The sequence below is a fragment of the Rattus rattus genome, chromosome 1, assembly GCF_011064425.1.
Source record: "Rattus rattus isolate New Zealand chromosome 1, Rrattus_CSIRO_v1, whole genome shotgun sequence".
Lineage (NCBI taxonomy): Eukaryota > Metazoa > Chordata > Mammalia > Rodentia > Muridae > Rattus > Rattus rattus.
In genome coordinates, this window is record NC_046154.1 from 158,759,328 (window position 1) to 158,776,738 (window position 17,411).

The 17,411-nt window shown below is 48.7% G+C and overlaps 2 protein-coding genes across 5 annotated transcripts; both read right to left on the reverse strand.

The window, feature by feature from the left end:
* Positions 1 to 419: 419 nt before the first annotated feature.
* Positions 420 to 7,744, reverse strand: Pram1 (PML-RARA regulated adaptor molecule 1). The gene is made up of 8 exons (XM_032911467.1): positions 7,624 to 7,744; positions 3,981 to 5,448; positions 3,834 to 3,900; positions 3,685 to 3,761; positions 1,023 to 1,080; positions 817 to 922; positions 542 to 704; positions 420 to 457 (listed from the first exon to the last, which is right to left on the reverse strand). Exons 1-8 carry the CDS (start codon positions 7,624 to 7,626, stop codon positions 420 to 422), a joined length of 1,980 nt encoding a protein of 659 aa, XP_032767358.1. The 5' UTR covers positions 7,627 to 7,744.
* A 7,013-nt stretch (positions 7,745 to 14,757) lies between these two features.
* Positions 14,758 to 17,411, reverse strand: Znf414 (zinc finger protein 414). Of its 4 annotated transcripts, none has more exons than XM_032910078.1 (6): positions 17,300 to 17,411; positions 16,425 to 16,707; positions 16,062 to 16,169; positions 15,849 to 15,954; positions 15,082 to 15,416; positions 14,758 to 15,003 (listed from the first exon to the last, which is right to left on the reverse strand). In XM_032910078.1, exons 1-6 carry the CDS (start codon positions 17,300 to 17,302, stop codon positions 14,939 to 14,941), a joined length of 900 nt encoding a protein of 299 aa, XP_032765969.1. In that variant the 5' UTR covers positions 17,303 to 17,411; the 3' UTR covers positions 14,758 to 14,938. The 4 variants fall into 4 exon arrangements, with proteins under 4 accessions (XP_032765969.1, XP_032765962.1, XP_032765956.1 ...); XM_032910071.1 differs by having other exon boundaries at positions 16,425 to 16,743; XM_032910065.1 differs by having other exon boundaries at positions 14,758 to 15,416.

Genomic DNA, 17,411 nt, shown 5'->3' on the forward strand with positions numbered 1-17,411 from the left:
CCAGACATATATATGCATGTGTTCTACTGTGTGTGCCAGTCAGGAAAGGGAGAAAAGACCAGAGACCAGGATATTTAAAGAGGACTTTATGTAAGCACATTCCTTTGGGTGTCTGTTTGCCAGGCTGGGATCCGGGGCTCCTGAGTGAGCAGTGGCTGGACTGTTGGTCCTGGAACCCACTTATCTGCCATACTGTCCCTGAGGAAATGGTTGCGTGTCCAGAGGGTCTGCAAAGAAGGATGAATTTTAAGTGACCCTGTGCCACAGGGATGATACAAAGCATCTCTATGGGACTACAATGGTACATACCCCCAAAGCTGACGTCATCATATACTTCAGTTTCCCTGGCAGAGAGAGCATAATAGAGTCAGCAGAGGCCAACCCTGGTGTACCCCACTCCCCCCAGGAAGGACCAACACTTACAAGGGCAACAATGCAGTTCTGGGCACATAGCCATCTGCAGGAGAGAATGGGTAGAGTGGATTCTCGGCCCTGGCACCCCTTACTCCTATCTCTCTGGCTGTAAGCTAAGCATACTTACACTTGCCCTTGGGGTCCCGGCAGAGCATCTCATCCTTGTTAGTGAATTCAATCACCTCTAGGATCTCTCCACGCCGGATGCCCAGGTGCTTGCCACCCCCACGCCGGGTCTTGGCATTGGGGTCAATCATCATCTTTGTGTGAATTACAATCTCACCTTCAAACTTGGAGAACATCATGTTAACTTCTGCTGTTTCTTGGTTTCTTCCTTGGGATGGATGTCCTGGGCCTGGTTACCAGTCTTCCCAGAACCCATTCTCTTCCCCATGTTCTTACCTTGAACTTCTTTCTAAACTCTCTCTCAGCTTTTTCTGCCTTCCTGATCTGTTTCTGCAGCTTGGGGTCTGTGGCTGGCAGCTGCTGGGGCTGTGTGGCTGCCTTCCTAAAAGACCCAGGTAACGGGGTATTTATGAGCAAGAAGTATCCCCATCAGAGGACCGGAGCTCAGCCCAACACCGTAACACCCCATTTGCCTTGTGTACCTGAGCTCTGGCTCCTTTTGAGGCCATCTGGTGGCTTGCTGGGTAGACTGCCTTTCATCTGAGTGCATTGGACAGAGTCAGGAACAGAGTCAGTATGAAGGCCCCCTGCTGTATGCCTCTACCGTAGTGACTGGTGAGATGATCCTGCTGGCTCTGGGTTCTCAGTGATTACCTGAACCTCAACCACTTTTCTCGGCTCATCAGTTCTTGTGGGTAAGGTTCACTTTGGTGAAGAAAATAAAGGCTGAGAAGTTGGTCAGCTGTCTAAGGCTACCCAGCTAGTAAAATTGTAGAGGTGGGATGGATTTGTAGGCTTTTTTGCTGTTATGTAGACTAGGCAACCCTGAATTCAGATCTATCTACTTCCGACAACTTGAGTGCTGGGATTAAAGGTGTGGCTACAAGTTGTAGGTTCTGGGAGCCATTTTGTTTCTGCCTCTCAGAATATGTTGGAAGTTATAATAAGATTTTGGATTCAGAGCTAAAAACACATTCTCTTATGGCATCCAGTGCTTACCCCTGAGGAGGAGCATCCTGGGTGTTCTTAGTCTGAACCTTCTGCTGCTGAGGCTGAATGGCCAATTTCTGGATGGCTAACTTGTACTACTTCCCAGCAGTAAGCCAGGCTTCCATAGTGAGTCCAACTGTTGGCAGAGTTTGCATGACAACCTCTTTAAGCCTGACTGAGTGAGGGTCTGAATCAAAAGCCTCATTTTTGTTAATGACCCAAATGTCATTGGACATTTCAGACTACCAGTCTTTTCTGATGAACAGTCCACAGAGGGGGTGTCTGTGTGTACCACTTGATCTCCACTCTCCAGGCAAATACCTGGTTCCTACCTAGAACCTGTACTGCACCCGCTTTTCTCATTATCAGCCTCAGCCTTGTGTGGTCTCAGAAGCAAACTTGACTGTGATACTACTGGGTCCTGTGGTCCTGGGTTACCCTACAGCTTGTTCTGAGTAGGCCACTAGCAGTCTGCCCTTTCTGTTGATCTGCACATATCCTAGAAAGGCTGAACCCTGCCAAACGCCCCCCCCACCCCCAATTAGTGCCCAGCTGAAAAAAGAGTGAGGCTGCCATGCTTCAAAGGAACCCAAGTATAGGAGGAAGAAGCTAGAGGTTTTGGGCCACTGTGGTACTAGAAAGATCACTGAAATGCTCAAAATAGCCTTTAAGAGGCTCTGTACCCAGAGGAAGGCTCATACCACATTCCACTGAAAGAAACCCAAGAAGTCTGGTAAAGATGATCTTGAAGAAAGGTAGATAAAGACTGGGAGGATGTTACTAAATCACTGGGGGGCAGGGGTGTGGTTTATTAAATTTAGGAAAGGGAGGTCCTTCTTTACCTTGGAAACAATAGCCAGGGCTCGCTCTCACCAGCTTCTGCAAAGCTGCACCCTATCAAAAAACCAAACCACCCCCCATCCCCACCCCCAAAAAGACCCATAGAGTATCTTCTCAATGGAAGCATTAAGGGGCAAGGTAATGAACTACTACCAGCACTGCAGAGGCAGAGGTGGATGTAGTTGGATCTCGAGTTCAAGGATACCCTGGTCTGCAGAGTGAGCTCCAGGACAGGTCAGGGCTGTTACACAGAAACCCTATTTCTAAAAACCAAGAGAGAGAGAGATGGGGGGGAGGGGGAGGAAACAGATGGACAGACTAAAGGAGGTATTGTAAATATTGTCATGGTTATACCATGATAAGCAAACAAAAGGCACCCAGGAAGGAGCAAGGGGCAGGAGAATTTGAAGGAACCTGGCTTGGTATGAGGATCTCCAGCTGGGACGGAGAGAGCAAGTGCCTTTTTTTTTTTTTTTTTGGAGCTGAGGACTGAACCCAGGGCCTTGCACTTACTAGGCAAGTGCTCTACCACTGAGCTAAATCCCCAGCCCCAGCAAGTGCCTTTCAATGCCTAGAGTACCCTCTTCGGAGGCCCAGTAAGACAGTCAGGGGAAGGGAAGCTCAGCTAGAATTAACTGGTTGACCTAGTCTTAGATACTTGAACTCATTGGTAATAGGGTAACTTCCTTGACCGTTGCTGCAGAGTCAGCAGTTTTCTCATAGAAGCTCATGTTGCCATGGAGTCACCAATCCTGGAGCCCCTTGAATTGACTTAAAAGAACCTTCTGCCAAACTGCCAGCCTAAACTTCTGATTTCAGAGATACATCTTACTGTGGCATCCTCCTAGGATCAGCTGCAAGGAACCTGGTGGGTAGGATTGCTTTGGTTTTGTTTGCAAGGTTTCATCTAATTCAGGTTGGTCTTGATTGCTAAGTAGCCAAGATTGATCATCCTGCCCTCTTCTAAATGCTGTAGTTAAAGGTATGCATTGTAATTAACTACCCAGCTTTGCAACCTAATGCCTTACTCTCCCATGTCTCGTGCACATAAGTGCTAGGCTTTATAAAGGGAACATGCCATGCCAATTCTTTCATTGCTGTCCAGGTCTCTTGTCACCTCACTGGACCATGCCTCTACCAACAGCAAACCTGTCTACTTGGGTACCTCTGGGCTTCCCCTTCCTCACCATCTGACCCTCCAGCATCCCTTCTAGTCTGGATCACTTTCCGGTCTTAAACCTGGGGCATGAGAGAATGCCTCTGCAATTAATGTTTCATGGGTGCCCAGGCCAACCACCAAGACCACCTACAAACCTCTGCCTCTGGGGCTGAGACTAGAGTCATCTGTGGCCTCCACAGCATCATACAATTCATAGATCTCATCCGGGTTCCTGAAAAAGATACTTGAAATGAGCTTTCTTTAGCCTCACACCCATGCCTGGCCCCTCTCTTTATATACTCACTGTGCAATATGTTGAGAATGTTGGCCTTGGAAGTGGGTCCCAATAGAAGAGCCTCTTTTCAGTACAGCTGTGGAGAAAGAGCAAGGGAAATGGCTCTGCCCAAATATTTAGCACCTTCCTCTGCATGAGCGACCTACCCTAACTCACCTGTGGCTGTTGCAGGAGCTCTCCTGAAGCTTTGGATATTGATGGGGACAGGTGGTAGTGGGGGCTTGGCTGGGGGGTGACCCAGGCTGCTGGCTGAGGGCAGGGGCCGCCGTCGGGGTGGGCACCGGACTTGGAAGTCTTCTGATTTCCAGCGGGGTATACCAGGAACTCTAAGTCCAGGGCTGAGGGGGAGCTGGGGGCTGGAGCCCGCAATAGCAGGGGGCAGGGAGCTTTCGGACACTGAACCAGGAAGCTTGGGCTTTTTAGGCAGACCCTTGGGGAACTCAGGCTGGAAGAACTTGCCATGTTGAGGCTTCCTTGGGAGTGAGCTGAACTCAGGTTCCGAGGATGTTCTAGGAAGGTGACCCAATTCTGGCTGTGAGGGCTTCTTAGAAAGCACATTGGGGTCTGGATGCTGAGTCTTCTTGGGAACCTTGCAGACTTCAGGCTCGGAGGATGTTCTGGTAAGGTCACTTGACTGAAGCTGTAGATGCTTCTTGGGAAATGCATTGAAGTCTGGCTGCGGGGAGTGAGACTGGGGGTTACATGACTCAGGCTTCCAGGAGGGTGTCTGGGGGACCTCATAGAACATAGGCTGTTTTGGGGACTTAGGGCAACCAGTGGCTTGAAGATATGGAGGCTTCCTAAAATTCTCATTGAACTGAGACTGCACAGTGTTCTTTGGAAAGGGACTGATGTCAGGCTGTGGGGAGTGGGAGTAAAACTCACTGGATCCATGCTTAGAGGGGGATGTCTGAGGAACTTCGATGGACTCTGACTGTGTTAGGGACTTCCCAGACAAACCAACAGCCTCAGGCTGCAGTGGCTTCTTGGGGAAGGCACTGAACTCAGATGGCAAGGGCCTCAGAGGGGCCTCATTGGACTCAAGTTGCCAAAACTTCTTGGGCTTGAGATCTAGAGGCCTGGCAGGATTGTTGGGCTCAGACTTCTGGGCAGGTACACTAGGCTCCTGGGGTGCCTCAAGCTGTGGAGATCTCTTGGAGAGCTCTCCAAACTCAGGTTTGGGGAGCTTCTTGGGGAGGTTAGGGAATTCAGACTGGGGGGGTTTGGGGAGGCTGGCAAACTGGGGCTGTGAGGGCTGCTTGAGATCTGTGAGGTCAGCCTGGGAAGGCTTTTTGAGACCAGCGAACTCTGGATGTAGAGGCTTCCTTGGGAGTTCAGCCTGTGCAGGCTTCTTGGCTAGATCAGGCTGTGGCAACTTTTTAAGGACTTCGGGCTGTGGGGGCTTCTTGGGGAGGTCTGCAAACTGCAGCTGCAGTGGTTTCAAGGACACTGCACTGAGCTCAGACTGTGAGGACTTCTTGGGTTGCTCATTTAACTCAGTCTGTGGAAACTTCTTCAGGAGTTTGTTGAACTCAGGCTTTGGGGGTTTTCTGAACGGTTCTCCAAGTTCTGGCTGAGAGGCTTGGAACTTAGCTTGGAGGTTTCTGAAGTCCTGATTGCTCCCCTAAAAGGACATGGGTCATTCAGGAAGGGTCTCATAACAAGAAAACAGATGGAGAAACAGTCGGTCATAGGCACACAGACCCATCAACCTCCTCTTCCCGTAGGTTCCCATCTAACATTGGTTCTTCCCCAACCTCAGCTAGCTTCTCTTTTTGGGTAAGAACTACTACTGTCCCAGGTTCCTGGAACCCATACCCTCCAGACTCTTCCACCTAAGCTGTGTCTAACCTCTAACGGGACCTAGCTCGTTATGCCTCTCCACTAGCCCATGGCCCTCACATGGTACTTCCAGTCAACAATACCTTCCCAGCATCTTCAACCTTTGTGCCACTGCTCCCCCCTTGATCTTTCTTTGCCCCCCTGCCTGACCACTATGTTCTCCCCAGTCCTTTTTTTTTTTTTTTTTTTTTTTCTGATTTCAAAATACATCCGGAATTCAACCACTTCTCACTGTCACCCCAGTTAGAGGAACTGTCCGCCACAGATCACTGTAATGAGCTCCTACCCAGTCTGCTCCCAATCTCTCAGCGCGTTTTCATATCTAGGGAAAGCAAACAGTCCCTAGATGACTCAGCAACATCCTTCCCATCTCATAGCCTTTGTTCTGTCTGTAATGCATACCACACAGTGCATTGGTCTCTCCTCGTCCTCCTCCATGTCTTTATCATAATGTTCCTGAGGGTGACCTCTGAGAAAACCCCATTTTAAATCAGTTTTCTCTTCCCAGTTGCCCATATTCACTAACATTTTCTGTTTTCTTTGTCTCTCATTACCTAGGAAGTTTTTTATACTAGTTATGCTGTCTTTACAAGGTTGTTTTGAGGGTTTTTATTTTCATGGTGTTAGGGAGGGAACGTAGCACCTTGCTAAACAAGCTCTGTAGCAGTGAGCTCTATTCCCCAGTAGTGAGGGGCTTTGTTGTTTTTTTTTTTTTTTTTTCAGTATTTGTGTTTTGAAGCAGGGTCTCATTTATCCTGGGCTGGCTGGCCTCAGACTTGCTTTAGAGTTGAAGATAACCTTGATAACCTCCTGCCTACACCTCCCATGTGCTTGGATTACAGGTGTGTGCCACCACTGGCTTTATTTATTTACTTGTTTTGAGTCAGTTTCTCACTATGTAGCCCAGGCTTGTCTGGGATTCCACAATTTTACTGCTTCAGCCATCTGAGTACTGGGATTATGGGTGTGTACCACCACATCCAGTTTGACTATAGACTGTTAAAATTTTATTTTGGGGGCTAAAGGGATTGCTCAGTAGGCAAAGTACTTGTCATGCAAGCCTGAGTCCTAGTATTCATATATAAAAAAGTCAGCAGCAGTACCTGTCATCCTTAGCTCTGGAGAGGATAAGAGAGGAGGCCCTCTAGGGCTTGCTGGCCAGCCAGTCTAAGTTAAGCTTCATACACATCTATCTAAGATGTGGGTATAAGGTCTGATAGTCCCTGATATGACTCATGAAACCCCCCATGAGGACCAGCAGGCAGAATCTCCAAATGGGTACAGGCACCATATGACATGTTCAGAACATCTCCTGTGCTCTCAAGTCTGACCGGCTCTCTGCCATAGGTCACAGGTGCTGGTAGAAATACTGATAGATACTCCCAGCCTATCTTCACCAAGGGTAAAGAAGATTGGAGAACAGAGAGGACAGAACCTTGTGAACCCATCTTGAGATGGACTCAGAAGGATCTCTGGGAAGGAAGCAAATTCTTGCCTGAGGTCAGACATGCCTTTGTTGAAACCCCAGTCTAAGTGAGTTGAGGCAACAACTCCAGATGACCACAGGACTAGATAAGGAAGAGTTTAACAGCATAGCTTGGGTAACTGACTGGCTGGAGATGGGGACTGGTGTAGCAGGTGCATGACCCATATAATCATCCCACAGGAAGCCTCTGCTTATATCCCAGCTGCTGACCTGGGTTGAGGGTATATTGTTTCATGCAGACCCAACCAGCACCACACTGCCTTGTAGTCACAAATACAAAGCTGGTACACAAGAGCTCAAGCTATGCCTTGGCTAGTCCCTATCTTTTCCTGGGTCATTTCATTCCCAAGACTATTCTATCTCTATTCTGCTAGGCTACTCCTGGGGGGCATATTTATAGTTCCCCAGTTTCTGCTTCTGCCCCCTTGTTACCTGGCCAGAAGAATTTCCAATGGGGGCTTGAGGACTCACCATGGCTTCAGGGTGTGATGAACCACAGGGTGAATGGGCTCTGAGCTTACGCTTCTGTCTTGAGGAAGTAACAGTGGTTTCTGTTCCACAGGCTGACACACCAAGTAGGGGCTGTCAGGGTGAGGAGGGCAGAGGAGGAAGGAGGCGGAGTTGGCCTTCTGTCACCTCCTTGAGTTCCTGCCTGTCTACTACTGTCCCCAAGGCCAGGTCATTAGACCTAAGCACATCTCTAAAGCACACAGTTCAGAGCTGCCACTAGCCTCTTCCCTATTGTCCCTCTTCCCTCTTAGTTTTAACACTTTGGGGTTCTGACAAGCTTTGTCTCCAAAGAAGCAAGGACAGCCACAGGAACAGAGCACCTCAGTGGGGATTTTATGGTTTTTTCTGGGTCTTAGAAGTCTCTAAGAGTTAGGCCTAGGATATGGCTGGTGCAATTATGAGGACATATCTGTCTTCCTATATTGCTTCATCTGCCTTGTTTCACCACTTGTACTCTCAACAGGACTTCCTTGTTAAAGTGACAAATGCCGCATCAGTCAGGGCTGTACCTCCAAAGCATAATCAACTGGGATAGCAGATTTATGGGTGGGTGGTATTAAAAAATTTTAAGTCTCTGGGGTCAGGGGATATGATTGTTCCTGTGAAGGTAGGGGGTTTTAGGACCTCTCAAGTTTCTTGTGGTTAAAGGAAGCAGAGAGAGGAGAAACCAGAAAACTGAATTGCAGGAAAATGGAAATAGCCCTTGAGACCCAAAGTGAGACAAAGGTAGATATAGGAAAAGGAGAGCCCCGAGCACAGGATTCAGTCCACAGGAACAAAGAACAGTCAGCAAAGTACAGAGATATGATTCTCAGTTTGGGAACAGAATAGAATTCCTTGAACTGTTGAAAAAGATCTTCCAGAGATTCCGATGTCACCAGTCTGGGCTATGGTCCCAGTAGGAATATGTAGACCCTAGTAGGGTAGTTCCAGTGCATAGATGAGTACACATGTGTCGATGTCCCTGGAGTCACAAAGTACATCTCTACGCACTTGATGTCGTGGTGCATACTTGTAATACCAGCAGAAGTAGTAGCAGTAACCTTTCCAAGGTTAACCTAATCTACATAGTGAATTTCAGGCCAGTTAACGCTACATAATGAGACCCTGACTCAGAAACTTAAGAAACTTAACCAAAGAAGTCCATGTCCTGCTCAGATATGGTGGCACACATCTGTAATCCCAATATTTGGGAGACTGGGGGCAAGAGGATATTAAGTGCATGACCATACTCTGGCTAGAAAGTTGAGACCCTGTTAAAAGGACATAATGACCTTTATCTCAGCACTTGGGAGGCAGAAGCAGGTGGATCTCTGAGTTCTAGGATAGCCTGGTCTACATACCAAGTTCCAGGACAGCCAGGGCTACATAATGAGAACTTATCTTGGGAAAAATAAAGTTGAGACCCTGTCAAAGGAAAATAAATAAATCCAAGGTTTGTAGCTCTGGTAGTGTACTTTTATATAGCATGTACAAAGGCTTAAACCTGATTTCCAGAACTTCATAAAACAGCATTTGGGAGGTAAAAACAGGAGAATTGGAAGGTCTGGTAGTTTAAGGCCATAGTTCCAGTGTAGCAAGGAACACACACAATGAAACCCAATCTTAGAAACAAAATAAACACGTTTTGACTTAGGTGATAAGTCTGCTGTTGTGTGTTATGAGGCTGATGGAATAGCAAGAACCTGTATAACTCTTGGGAATGAGCTCAGGTGATGTTTCATGAGCTTATTTAAATGGAAAGAAAGCAGCTTAGGTTGGGAGAGACACCTCCCTCATTTTAGCACACAGCATCAAGATTCTGATGCTTCTGCTTTCCTGTCTTGGAGAGTTCCTAGAGATGAGTCTGCTTTTACAGGAGTCTTGATGGTTAGGGATGGCTAAGTCTGGGTTTAAGTTTCCAGAATCTTGAATGGAGTCAGAGGTAGGAATATGAAAAAAGTCATGCCTATAATCTCAGTTACTGGTTAAGAGTGTAGCTGGTGGATCACGCATGCAATTCAGATTTGGTAACTGAGTGGAGACCCAATCTCAAAACCGATAACAATGGGCCAGTGAGATGGCTAGCGGTTGTGGTTGTGGTTAAAACATTTGCTTAAAACAAACTGGATGACCTTAGTTTGATTCCTGGAACCCATGTAACATGGAGGGGAAAAATCAACCCCACAGCTGTCCTCTGATCTTTGTGCTGGCCTGAAAGGAAAGCACACAGTAGGCAATCAAGACCAACACAAACTGAAGGGCTGAACTAGAAGCCTATAATGAAGGGCTAAGGGGTTGGGGATTTAGCTCAGTGGTAGAGCGCTTGCTAGGGCCCTGGGTTCTGTCCCCAGCTCCGGAAAAAAAGAAACTGAAAAAAAAAAAAAAAAAAAAAAAAAAAAAAGATCGAGGGCTAAATTATTGTGGTAGATTGGGGAGTTCTTTGAAGGAGGGAGCAGGAGCGCGGTCCAGACATATGAGCTGTGATCCATCTGGGGTTGTTGGTGCTCTCCACCTCTCTTAGCCAGAATAAATATCAGCAATTCTGCATCCTTGAGGTGACAGAACTGTTAGTGCATAATAGTGCATAATTGCCAAGAGGTAGCCTGAAACCTGACCCTGCAAAGAAATCTCCAGGAATTCCATCTGTTCTAGTTAACCTTGGCCTCTGAGCAGCTGTGCAAGCTCCTGCCAGCAGATGCTTTTCCTTCACTGAACACTCTTGGGTGTTCTCTGCTGGAAAGCTGGGGCAATAGGAAGACTTCATTGTCTATGTGGGAGTTCAGGGTAGAACACAAAGAGTCCCAGTTTAAAGAGAAGGAGGTTGGGGATTATGGGAGTTAAGGAGCAGGGAGTGGGGTGGCACAAGGGTGAGTGGGGGTGGGGATAGGGATTGCAAGGCTTCCCAGAAGAGCAAAGATTGGGCGTGTGTAAAACAGCAAGGATAAAAGGTACTTTGGGCAGAAATGGTTGCAGTGGAAATTCTGTATGTCCCTGGTATCTGACCCTCAATACTAAGTTTCTGGGACAGGAACCACTGAGAAGACATTTCCCAAATCCCCTACTCTCCCCACTCAACCCTTTTCATCCAGAAGATCCCAAAGTACTAGCATAATGACATCTACCTTATTTTGTGTGGGTGCATGAGTCTGTGCCTATGTTTGTAGGGGCTAAAAGTTGCCATCAATGTCTTCTCCAACTTATTTTTTGGGACAAGGTCTCAGAACTTGAAGCTCACTTTTTGCTAGATTGGCCAGCCAAGAAGTCCTAGGTATCTATCACTTACCTCCCTTCCCCTCCCCACTAATCACTTGCTATTTATTATTTTACTTTGGCTTAATAAACTCATTCAAAACCAAATATGACTGTGTAAATCATTCTCTGGATCCTACAAACAGTGAAGATAAAAAGATAGGAGGGCTGTGACAGATGTAGGCTCTGGAGGACCTAGCTTACCAGGTGAGTAATGTCACCTTTTGGCTGCAGATACTAGGACAAAGAGGTGATAGAGGGTAATCCTGATTTAAAGTTAGGATACAAGGAAGTGGTGAGTGAGACAAACGGGTGGTACCAAGGAGGTCTTTGAGGTTTTCTTTTCCAGATTTTTACATTTCCCAGAAGAAGCAGGTATGAAGAGTATGGCCATGGAAGAAGATGGGGAAGTTTAAGGAGGAGCCTTGTGGGCTACTAGAACTGGATCTGTGTTTGTATATGTATTGTGCATGTGGGGTACAGGCAACCATGCCAGCACATGTGGAGACCAGACAGAAGTTAATATTAGAATGCCTTCCTCAGGCACTTTGAGACAAGGTCTTTCAATGGAACCTTTAACTCGCTGTTTTGGTTAGACTGGCTGGCCATCAAGCCTCCAGAATGGCTGCCCCCGCACCCTCCCTCCTGCCCCAACCACCAGTACTGGGTTACAGACATGTACTACCGTATTGTGTTAAAATAGGTACTGGGAATCTAAACTCAGATCCTGTTTGTACCTACTACACCATCTCTCCAGCCCAAGGAGTCTTTATCCAGAGACCTATGAGGGACACTAAGGAGCACTTGTGAAAGGCTCTTTGGGATAGGAGGGGATTACCCTTGCTAGACAGAGGTTAGAACCAACCTCTAAGTAATGGAAAAACAACACACTGGACTTCTATTTCCAAGAGGCGTGGCCAGCCTGGCTTTGGACTGGAACAGAAGTAAGGCACCATGTTTTCTTTGTGGATATATATGACAGGGGGGTTAGTGGTGGGTATAGACATATACCATATCTAGCCAGGATGACCTTGAACTCCCAATCCTCCAGAGTCCACACTCCCACTGATGTGTTTATTAAAAGATAAGGATATGTCCTGGGTTTTAGCATCAATGTTTTTTTTTTTTTTTTTAATTTATTATGTATACATCATACAGCTTTCTGCCTGCATGTATGCAACTACAGGCCAGAAGAGGGCACCAGACCTGATTATAGGTGGTTGTGAGCCACTATGTGGTTGCTGGGAATTGAACTCAGGACCTCTGGAAGAGCAGACAGTGCTCTTAACCTCTGAGCCATCTCTCCAGCCCCACCAATGTGTTTTATAAAAGATAAAGGAGAGGGTGGGGATTATGTTCTATGGGGGTCTGGGGGAAGGGGGTGCCTCAGCAGGCCCATGCTGAGACATCCCATCCCTCTGAGGGACCAGCCAGCATGGGGAGGGGGATTAAGAGGGTAGTAGGGCAGAGAGAGAAGTAGAGAAATAGAAGAGTAGAGGAAGAGTAGAGGACGGCCATGAGCACGTGGAGAGAAGGGGGAGGGGTAAGAACAAGAAAGCAGGAAGAGAGGAAGGGGCAAGCAGCCCTTTTCATAGTGTCAGGCATGCCTGGCTGTTGCTAGGTTAACTGTAGGGGTGGAGCTTAGAGAGTGCTAATACCCACCTCCTCCTAGTTCTGGAACTTAAGCACTTATTAGCAAGCCTAGTTATGTGGTGTTGATAGAAAGAACCCAAGGCTTTGTGCATGCTAGGCAAGTACTATATTGAGCTACATCCCCATCCATAGTACATTTTCAAATGGACCCCGGACTCTCCAGAATACAGGTTGGGGTAGATGCCAGCAGCAACAGAAGGTCTGCTGATTGCAAGGAAGATGCTGATAAAGTTCAGTTCTCCATCTTGACCTGCCCAACTCCTCAACTATAGCTACCCAAGGCTTTCATCTCTGTGAACCCACTGGCCTCAGGAGCAGGGTTTACTCAGACCTAGATTTCCACATTGCCTTCCTAATTCTTGATACTTAAAAACAAAATTTCTTGAGACAGTGTTGCTTTGTAGTCTAGGTTGGTATGAACTTAAAAAGAATGATCCTTCTCTGTTTTCCAAGAGCTTGGATGTGCCATGTGCCACCATACCATGGGGCTTTTTTCCCCCTCATTTTTTTGAGACATTGTTCACTATGTGTCCTGCCTGGACCTTGTCACTTAGATCAGACCTTGAATTTACAGAGATCTGCCTGACTGCCTGCCAAGTGCTGGGATTAAAGATGTGTGCCACCATGCTTTAAGCTCAGGGCTTAATATATGAAAGGACAATTTTGGCTACTTGATTTTCTTTTTCTACCCCACTCAAACAGGCCATCAGGGTTGCATGGGCAAGCACTTGAACATGGTAAGCCATATTTCTTTTTTTTTTTTTTTTCCGGAGCTGGGGACTGAACCCAGGGCCTTGCGCTTGCTAGGCAAGCGCTCTACCACTGAGCTAAATCCCCAACCCCCATATTTCTTTTTTGTTATTTTTCAAGACAGGGTTTCTCTGTGTAGCCCTGACTGTCCTAGAACTAGCTCTGTAGAACAGGCTGACTATGAACTCAGATCCACTTACCTCTGCCTCCCAAGTGCCGGGATTAGAGGCATGTGTCACTATGCCTGGGTTTTCAATAAAGGAAAACCATCTGGGAAAATAACAAACCTATGTGGTTCTGGAAGTTGTAGAACAGAACAGTGGGCACTGACTACCCCTAGGGTGGGCAGTGAACTGCAGATCTGGATTCCACAGCTGAGATGCCAGGAAAATAGGAGTTCTGATGAGAGTCAGATTCTGTGAAGTCAATTTTAAGTCCCCCTCCCAAGGTGTGTGAGCACCCTAGTCCCATAGGTATCAGCCTAGTACTTATTGGGGGGGGGGGGCTGTAGAGGAGGGCTCAGCAGATAAGAGTTAACTCTGAAATAAATGAAAAAAAAAAAAAGATTAACTGTGACACTAACAGAAAGTTCACTCTCATATTGCTCTTACAGAAGATGCAAGTGTGGTTCCCAGCACCCACGCTGGCAGCTCACAAATGCTTAGGGATCCTATACCCTCTTTTGGCCTTCACAAGCATTACACTTCTGTACACACATCACTTGCACTCTCTCTTAAAAAAATAAAGACATTAAAAAAAAATCTGAGGGGCAAGGAACCCAAGACACAGCACACACTGGCACAACGTGCCTCCTCTATTGTCCCCTTCTTCCTCAAATTACAAAAATCTCTGTATCCCTACAACTTAGCCCAGCAGAGCTGGTTCAAAGCTGTGATAAAACTGGATTCTCCCCCTCTGACCACTGTGACACCCCAATAGCAAACAGGGTTGGGTCTTGTGTAGAGTTGAGGAGGGGTCAGCTGAGCCTGTGCCTCATCCCTTGCCTCTAGTTCCGTGCCTGAACATTCCTCAGCCTTACCCAACTGGGTGTTGGAACCAAGGAACCCAGGTTTGAGGCTGTGGGGTAGCCAGGGTGGTGGTCCTGCAGGTGCAGTATAATGGCAGACCGAGAGACTGAGAAGAAGTCACACGAATATCAGCCATCCATGTGTTCGCACACAATGTGGCTGGGGGCCATGTACCCTGCAGGCAGGCAGGCAGGCAGGCAGGCAGGCAGGCAGGCAGGCAGGCAGGCAGGCAGGCAGGCAGGCAGGCAGGCAGGCAGGCAGGCAGGCCGGCCGGCCTCTGAGTCCTGGGTCTCCCTCCAGAGAGCCTTTCAACCATGGATGGTAGATGTCAACCAGGACAGATTAGACTTTTCCCTGGGCGTGACTACCCATCACAGCAGGTACCACATTTGCCTCCTATCCCTGGACCCACCATAGAAGAAGACCACTCAGAGACAGAACAAGACACAAATGTTTACACAGGAACTTGGCACAGATACCAAATGAAGGCATAGATACCAGTCATTTGAAAGGCAAAAATCATGTATTTTAAGGGACAGTCACCGCTGCTTTCCAGCATTCACAGGGCCCACTTAGGGCACAGGAATGAAGGCCCCTCCACCCGTCCCTGGTGGTCACCTGCACGCACCTGAGGGCGCATCGGAGCCGCCCTGAGGTCTTCTGGGACTACTGGTAGCACCTGTAGGAAAGAAGCAGTTCAAGTTCAGAATAAAAGTAGGCTCAACCAGCTTTGTAGGCAACCTGCTCCTATACTCACCTTGACTCTTCTTCCAGATGGCAGTGCTGGATGCCGGTGGCCCTGGAGTGGCAGCCAGGAATGGGCGCAGTCTCGGGGGACTCAGGCCAAAGGGTGCAGGGTTCAAGTAAGGAAGGAAGGGCCCAGTGGGGGCAGAGGTGAAAGGCTCAAGTAGTGGGAATGGCAGGCCCAGGGAGGACGAAGGGTCGGACTCTGGGGGACGCTCTGGTACAGGTGGCTCTTTGTCCAGGGCAGGGGGTGGTGGCGGGGCTGGGTTCTGACCATGGTCTATACAAACATGCAGATGCTTGAAGAGCGAGCGATGAGTGCGGAAGCGCAGGAGGCAATTCTCACACCTGGAGGCAGGCACAGTACTTGACTGTCTCCTGGGCAACAGGAAGGGCCTATCCATTGCTACCCAGGGACCAGGATGTGGGAAGGGTATCTACATCAGAACCTCTGTGGTACTGTACCCAAAGTGAAGGAGCTTGGCCTCCGTGCCTGTAGTCTTCTGGATCTTTCTAGCTCAGACTCTCAAGTTTTGATTGTACTTAGGTGACCAGTTTTCCATATAAGAAATGAGGTGGAACTGGACCGAACCACAGCATGTGTACTCTACACCTCCACACTGAGCCTGTAGCCACAGTGACTTACTCCTAATTCACATCTGTTTTCCATGCACGGTTGGGGCTGGTTTCCCAGGCCATACTCATACTTCAACCCACCCTTCCTCCAGTTAGGAAGCCCTAAAGATTGGGAACCGACAGAGGGGATGGTCAGGGTCTCACTTGAAGTATCGATTGGGCTTGTAGTGCAGCTTGCCGTGGGCTACCAGCTCCTGCATGCTGGGGAAACTCTCAGTGCAGCTCAGGGCTGAGCATCGGAAGAGTTTGCCTGGTAGGGATAAAGTGCAGATGTGGAGTGGGGTGGTTAAGACTAACCCTGGGGAGCTGCCTATCTTCCACCCTAATCTGCTTCACTATCAGCAACCTTCCACTTACCTTCCAGTGACTGTGTGGGCGGACAGTGGGTACGGAGATGCTGTGCCAGATCTCGAACACTGGGGAAACTGAGGGAGCAGCCAGGGCTAGAGCAGGGTATTTGTTTCCCTGCAGGATAAATGGGTATCATTAATCTTTTCCTTACTGACCTCCCCTCATTCCCAAAGCCTTGAACACTCCCCACCCAGCCACTGTTAGAATAAACTTCCTGGAAGGACTAGATTGGTTTAGTTCATCCCTGGAGCCATACCTGACATATTGACAAGATGCACAGTAAATGGTGAAGACCACCCCCCATGGGATATCCTGCACCATCTCAGTCCTATCAAAGGCATGTAACTCCCCAGAAACTCCACAGATAACCTGGTGGTGGACGTCGTCTAGGCAACCGAAGGTCCTCATTGGTCCCCACGCCTCTGGTGGTCGAGCTAGTCTGGCAGCTGTCTGGGACTGGACAGGCAACTTGCTGCAGAGGTCCTCCACGGTCCCATACTGGTGGCGTGGCTGTTGGGTTAGGGCCGGGCTCCTCCACAGAGGAAAGAGTGGCTGTAGCTGCCACATCTGGAGATGCCACCTCCTTGTCAGGCTCATTGGAGCTGGATTCTACAGTGGCCAGCGTGTCCGAGCTGGGTCCGGATAATTCCTCCTGGTGCAAGACGTGGCTAGAATCAGACTGGGATCCCTAGGACAGAGGGAAGCCCTTCTACTACAAAGGTCCACAACACTCCCTCCACTCTCACCAGATATTACCCCAGTCATTTCACTTTCTGAGTCATCAGCAAGGTAAGGGAGGTAAGGGCAAACTGAGCTACTGTCTTCTAACTCCAATTGCAGAAGGAGTCATCAGGGATTATGCATAAAAGAACATCATCAACATCCCTTCCTCTTCAACTTTGGCAGGAGAGGCACCATGGAGCGGAGGCGTGGCCTAGAGGAGCAACCAGGAAATGCTGGAGGGCCAGGAGGGGATTGTGTGATGGGGAATATAGGTCGAGCTAGAGCTGAGCAGGGATGTTCAGGGCCAGAATGTGTTAAATTTAGGGGCTGAACTCTAGGAGAATGGGCGTGGCCCAAGCGAAGCCAGGCCTAACTGAAGGGGCTGGACGCTCACTAAGTGACAGTCAGCGGCGGGCGGGGACCCGGATGTGGGGGCGGGGTCGCTGGAGGGAGGCGCGGCAGAACCGCTCCCTATCAGTCCCGCTGCTCTTCCGCGCCCGCGTCCGGGGTGCTGCGCTCACCATCCTCTACTCAGTTAGACCTCTGGTTCCCGTGCCTTCGGTGGCTCTGGCTCCAGCAGGGGCGGCCTCCTCGGCGGCACAGGCTCACGCTCACGTCGGCGCCATTTTCCCG

Excerpts from the sequence above, each read along its gene's own strand:
- Pram1 (XM_032911467.1), bottom strand. Across the intron at positions 923-1,022 it reads CAAAAGGAGCCAGAGCTCAG|GAAGGCAGCCACACAGCCCC; the intron begins GTACACAAGGCA and ends TGGGTCTTTTAG. Across the intron at positions 458-541 it reads CCGGGACCCCAAGGGCAAGT|ATGGCTATGTGCCCAGAACT; the intron begins GTAAGTATGCTT and ends TCTCTCCTGCAG.
- Znf414 (XM_032910057.1), bottom strand. Across the intron at positions 16,170-16,424 it reads TAGACGACGTCCACCACCAG|GGAAACAAATACCCTGCTCT; the intron begins GTTATCTGTGGA and ends TTTATCCTGCAG. Across the intron at positions 15,955-16,061 it reads GCCCACACAGTCACTGGAAG|GCAAACTCTTCCGATGCTCA; the intron begins GTAAGTGGAAGG and ends TATCCCTACCAG.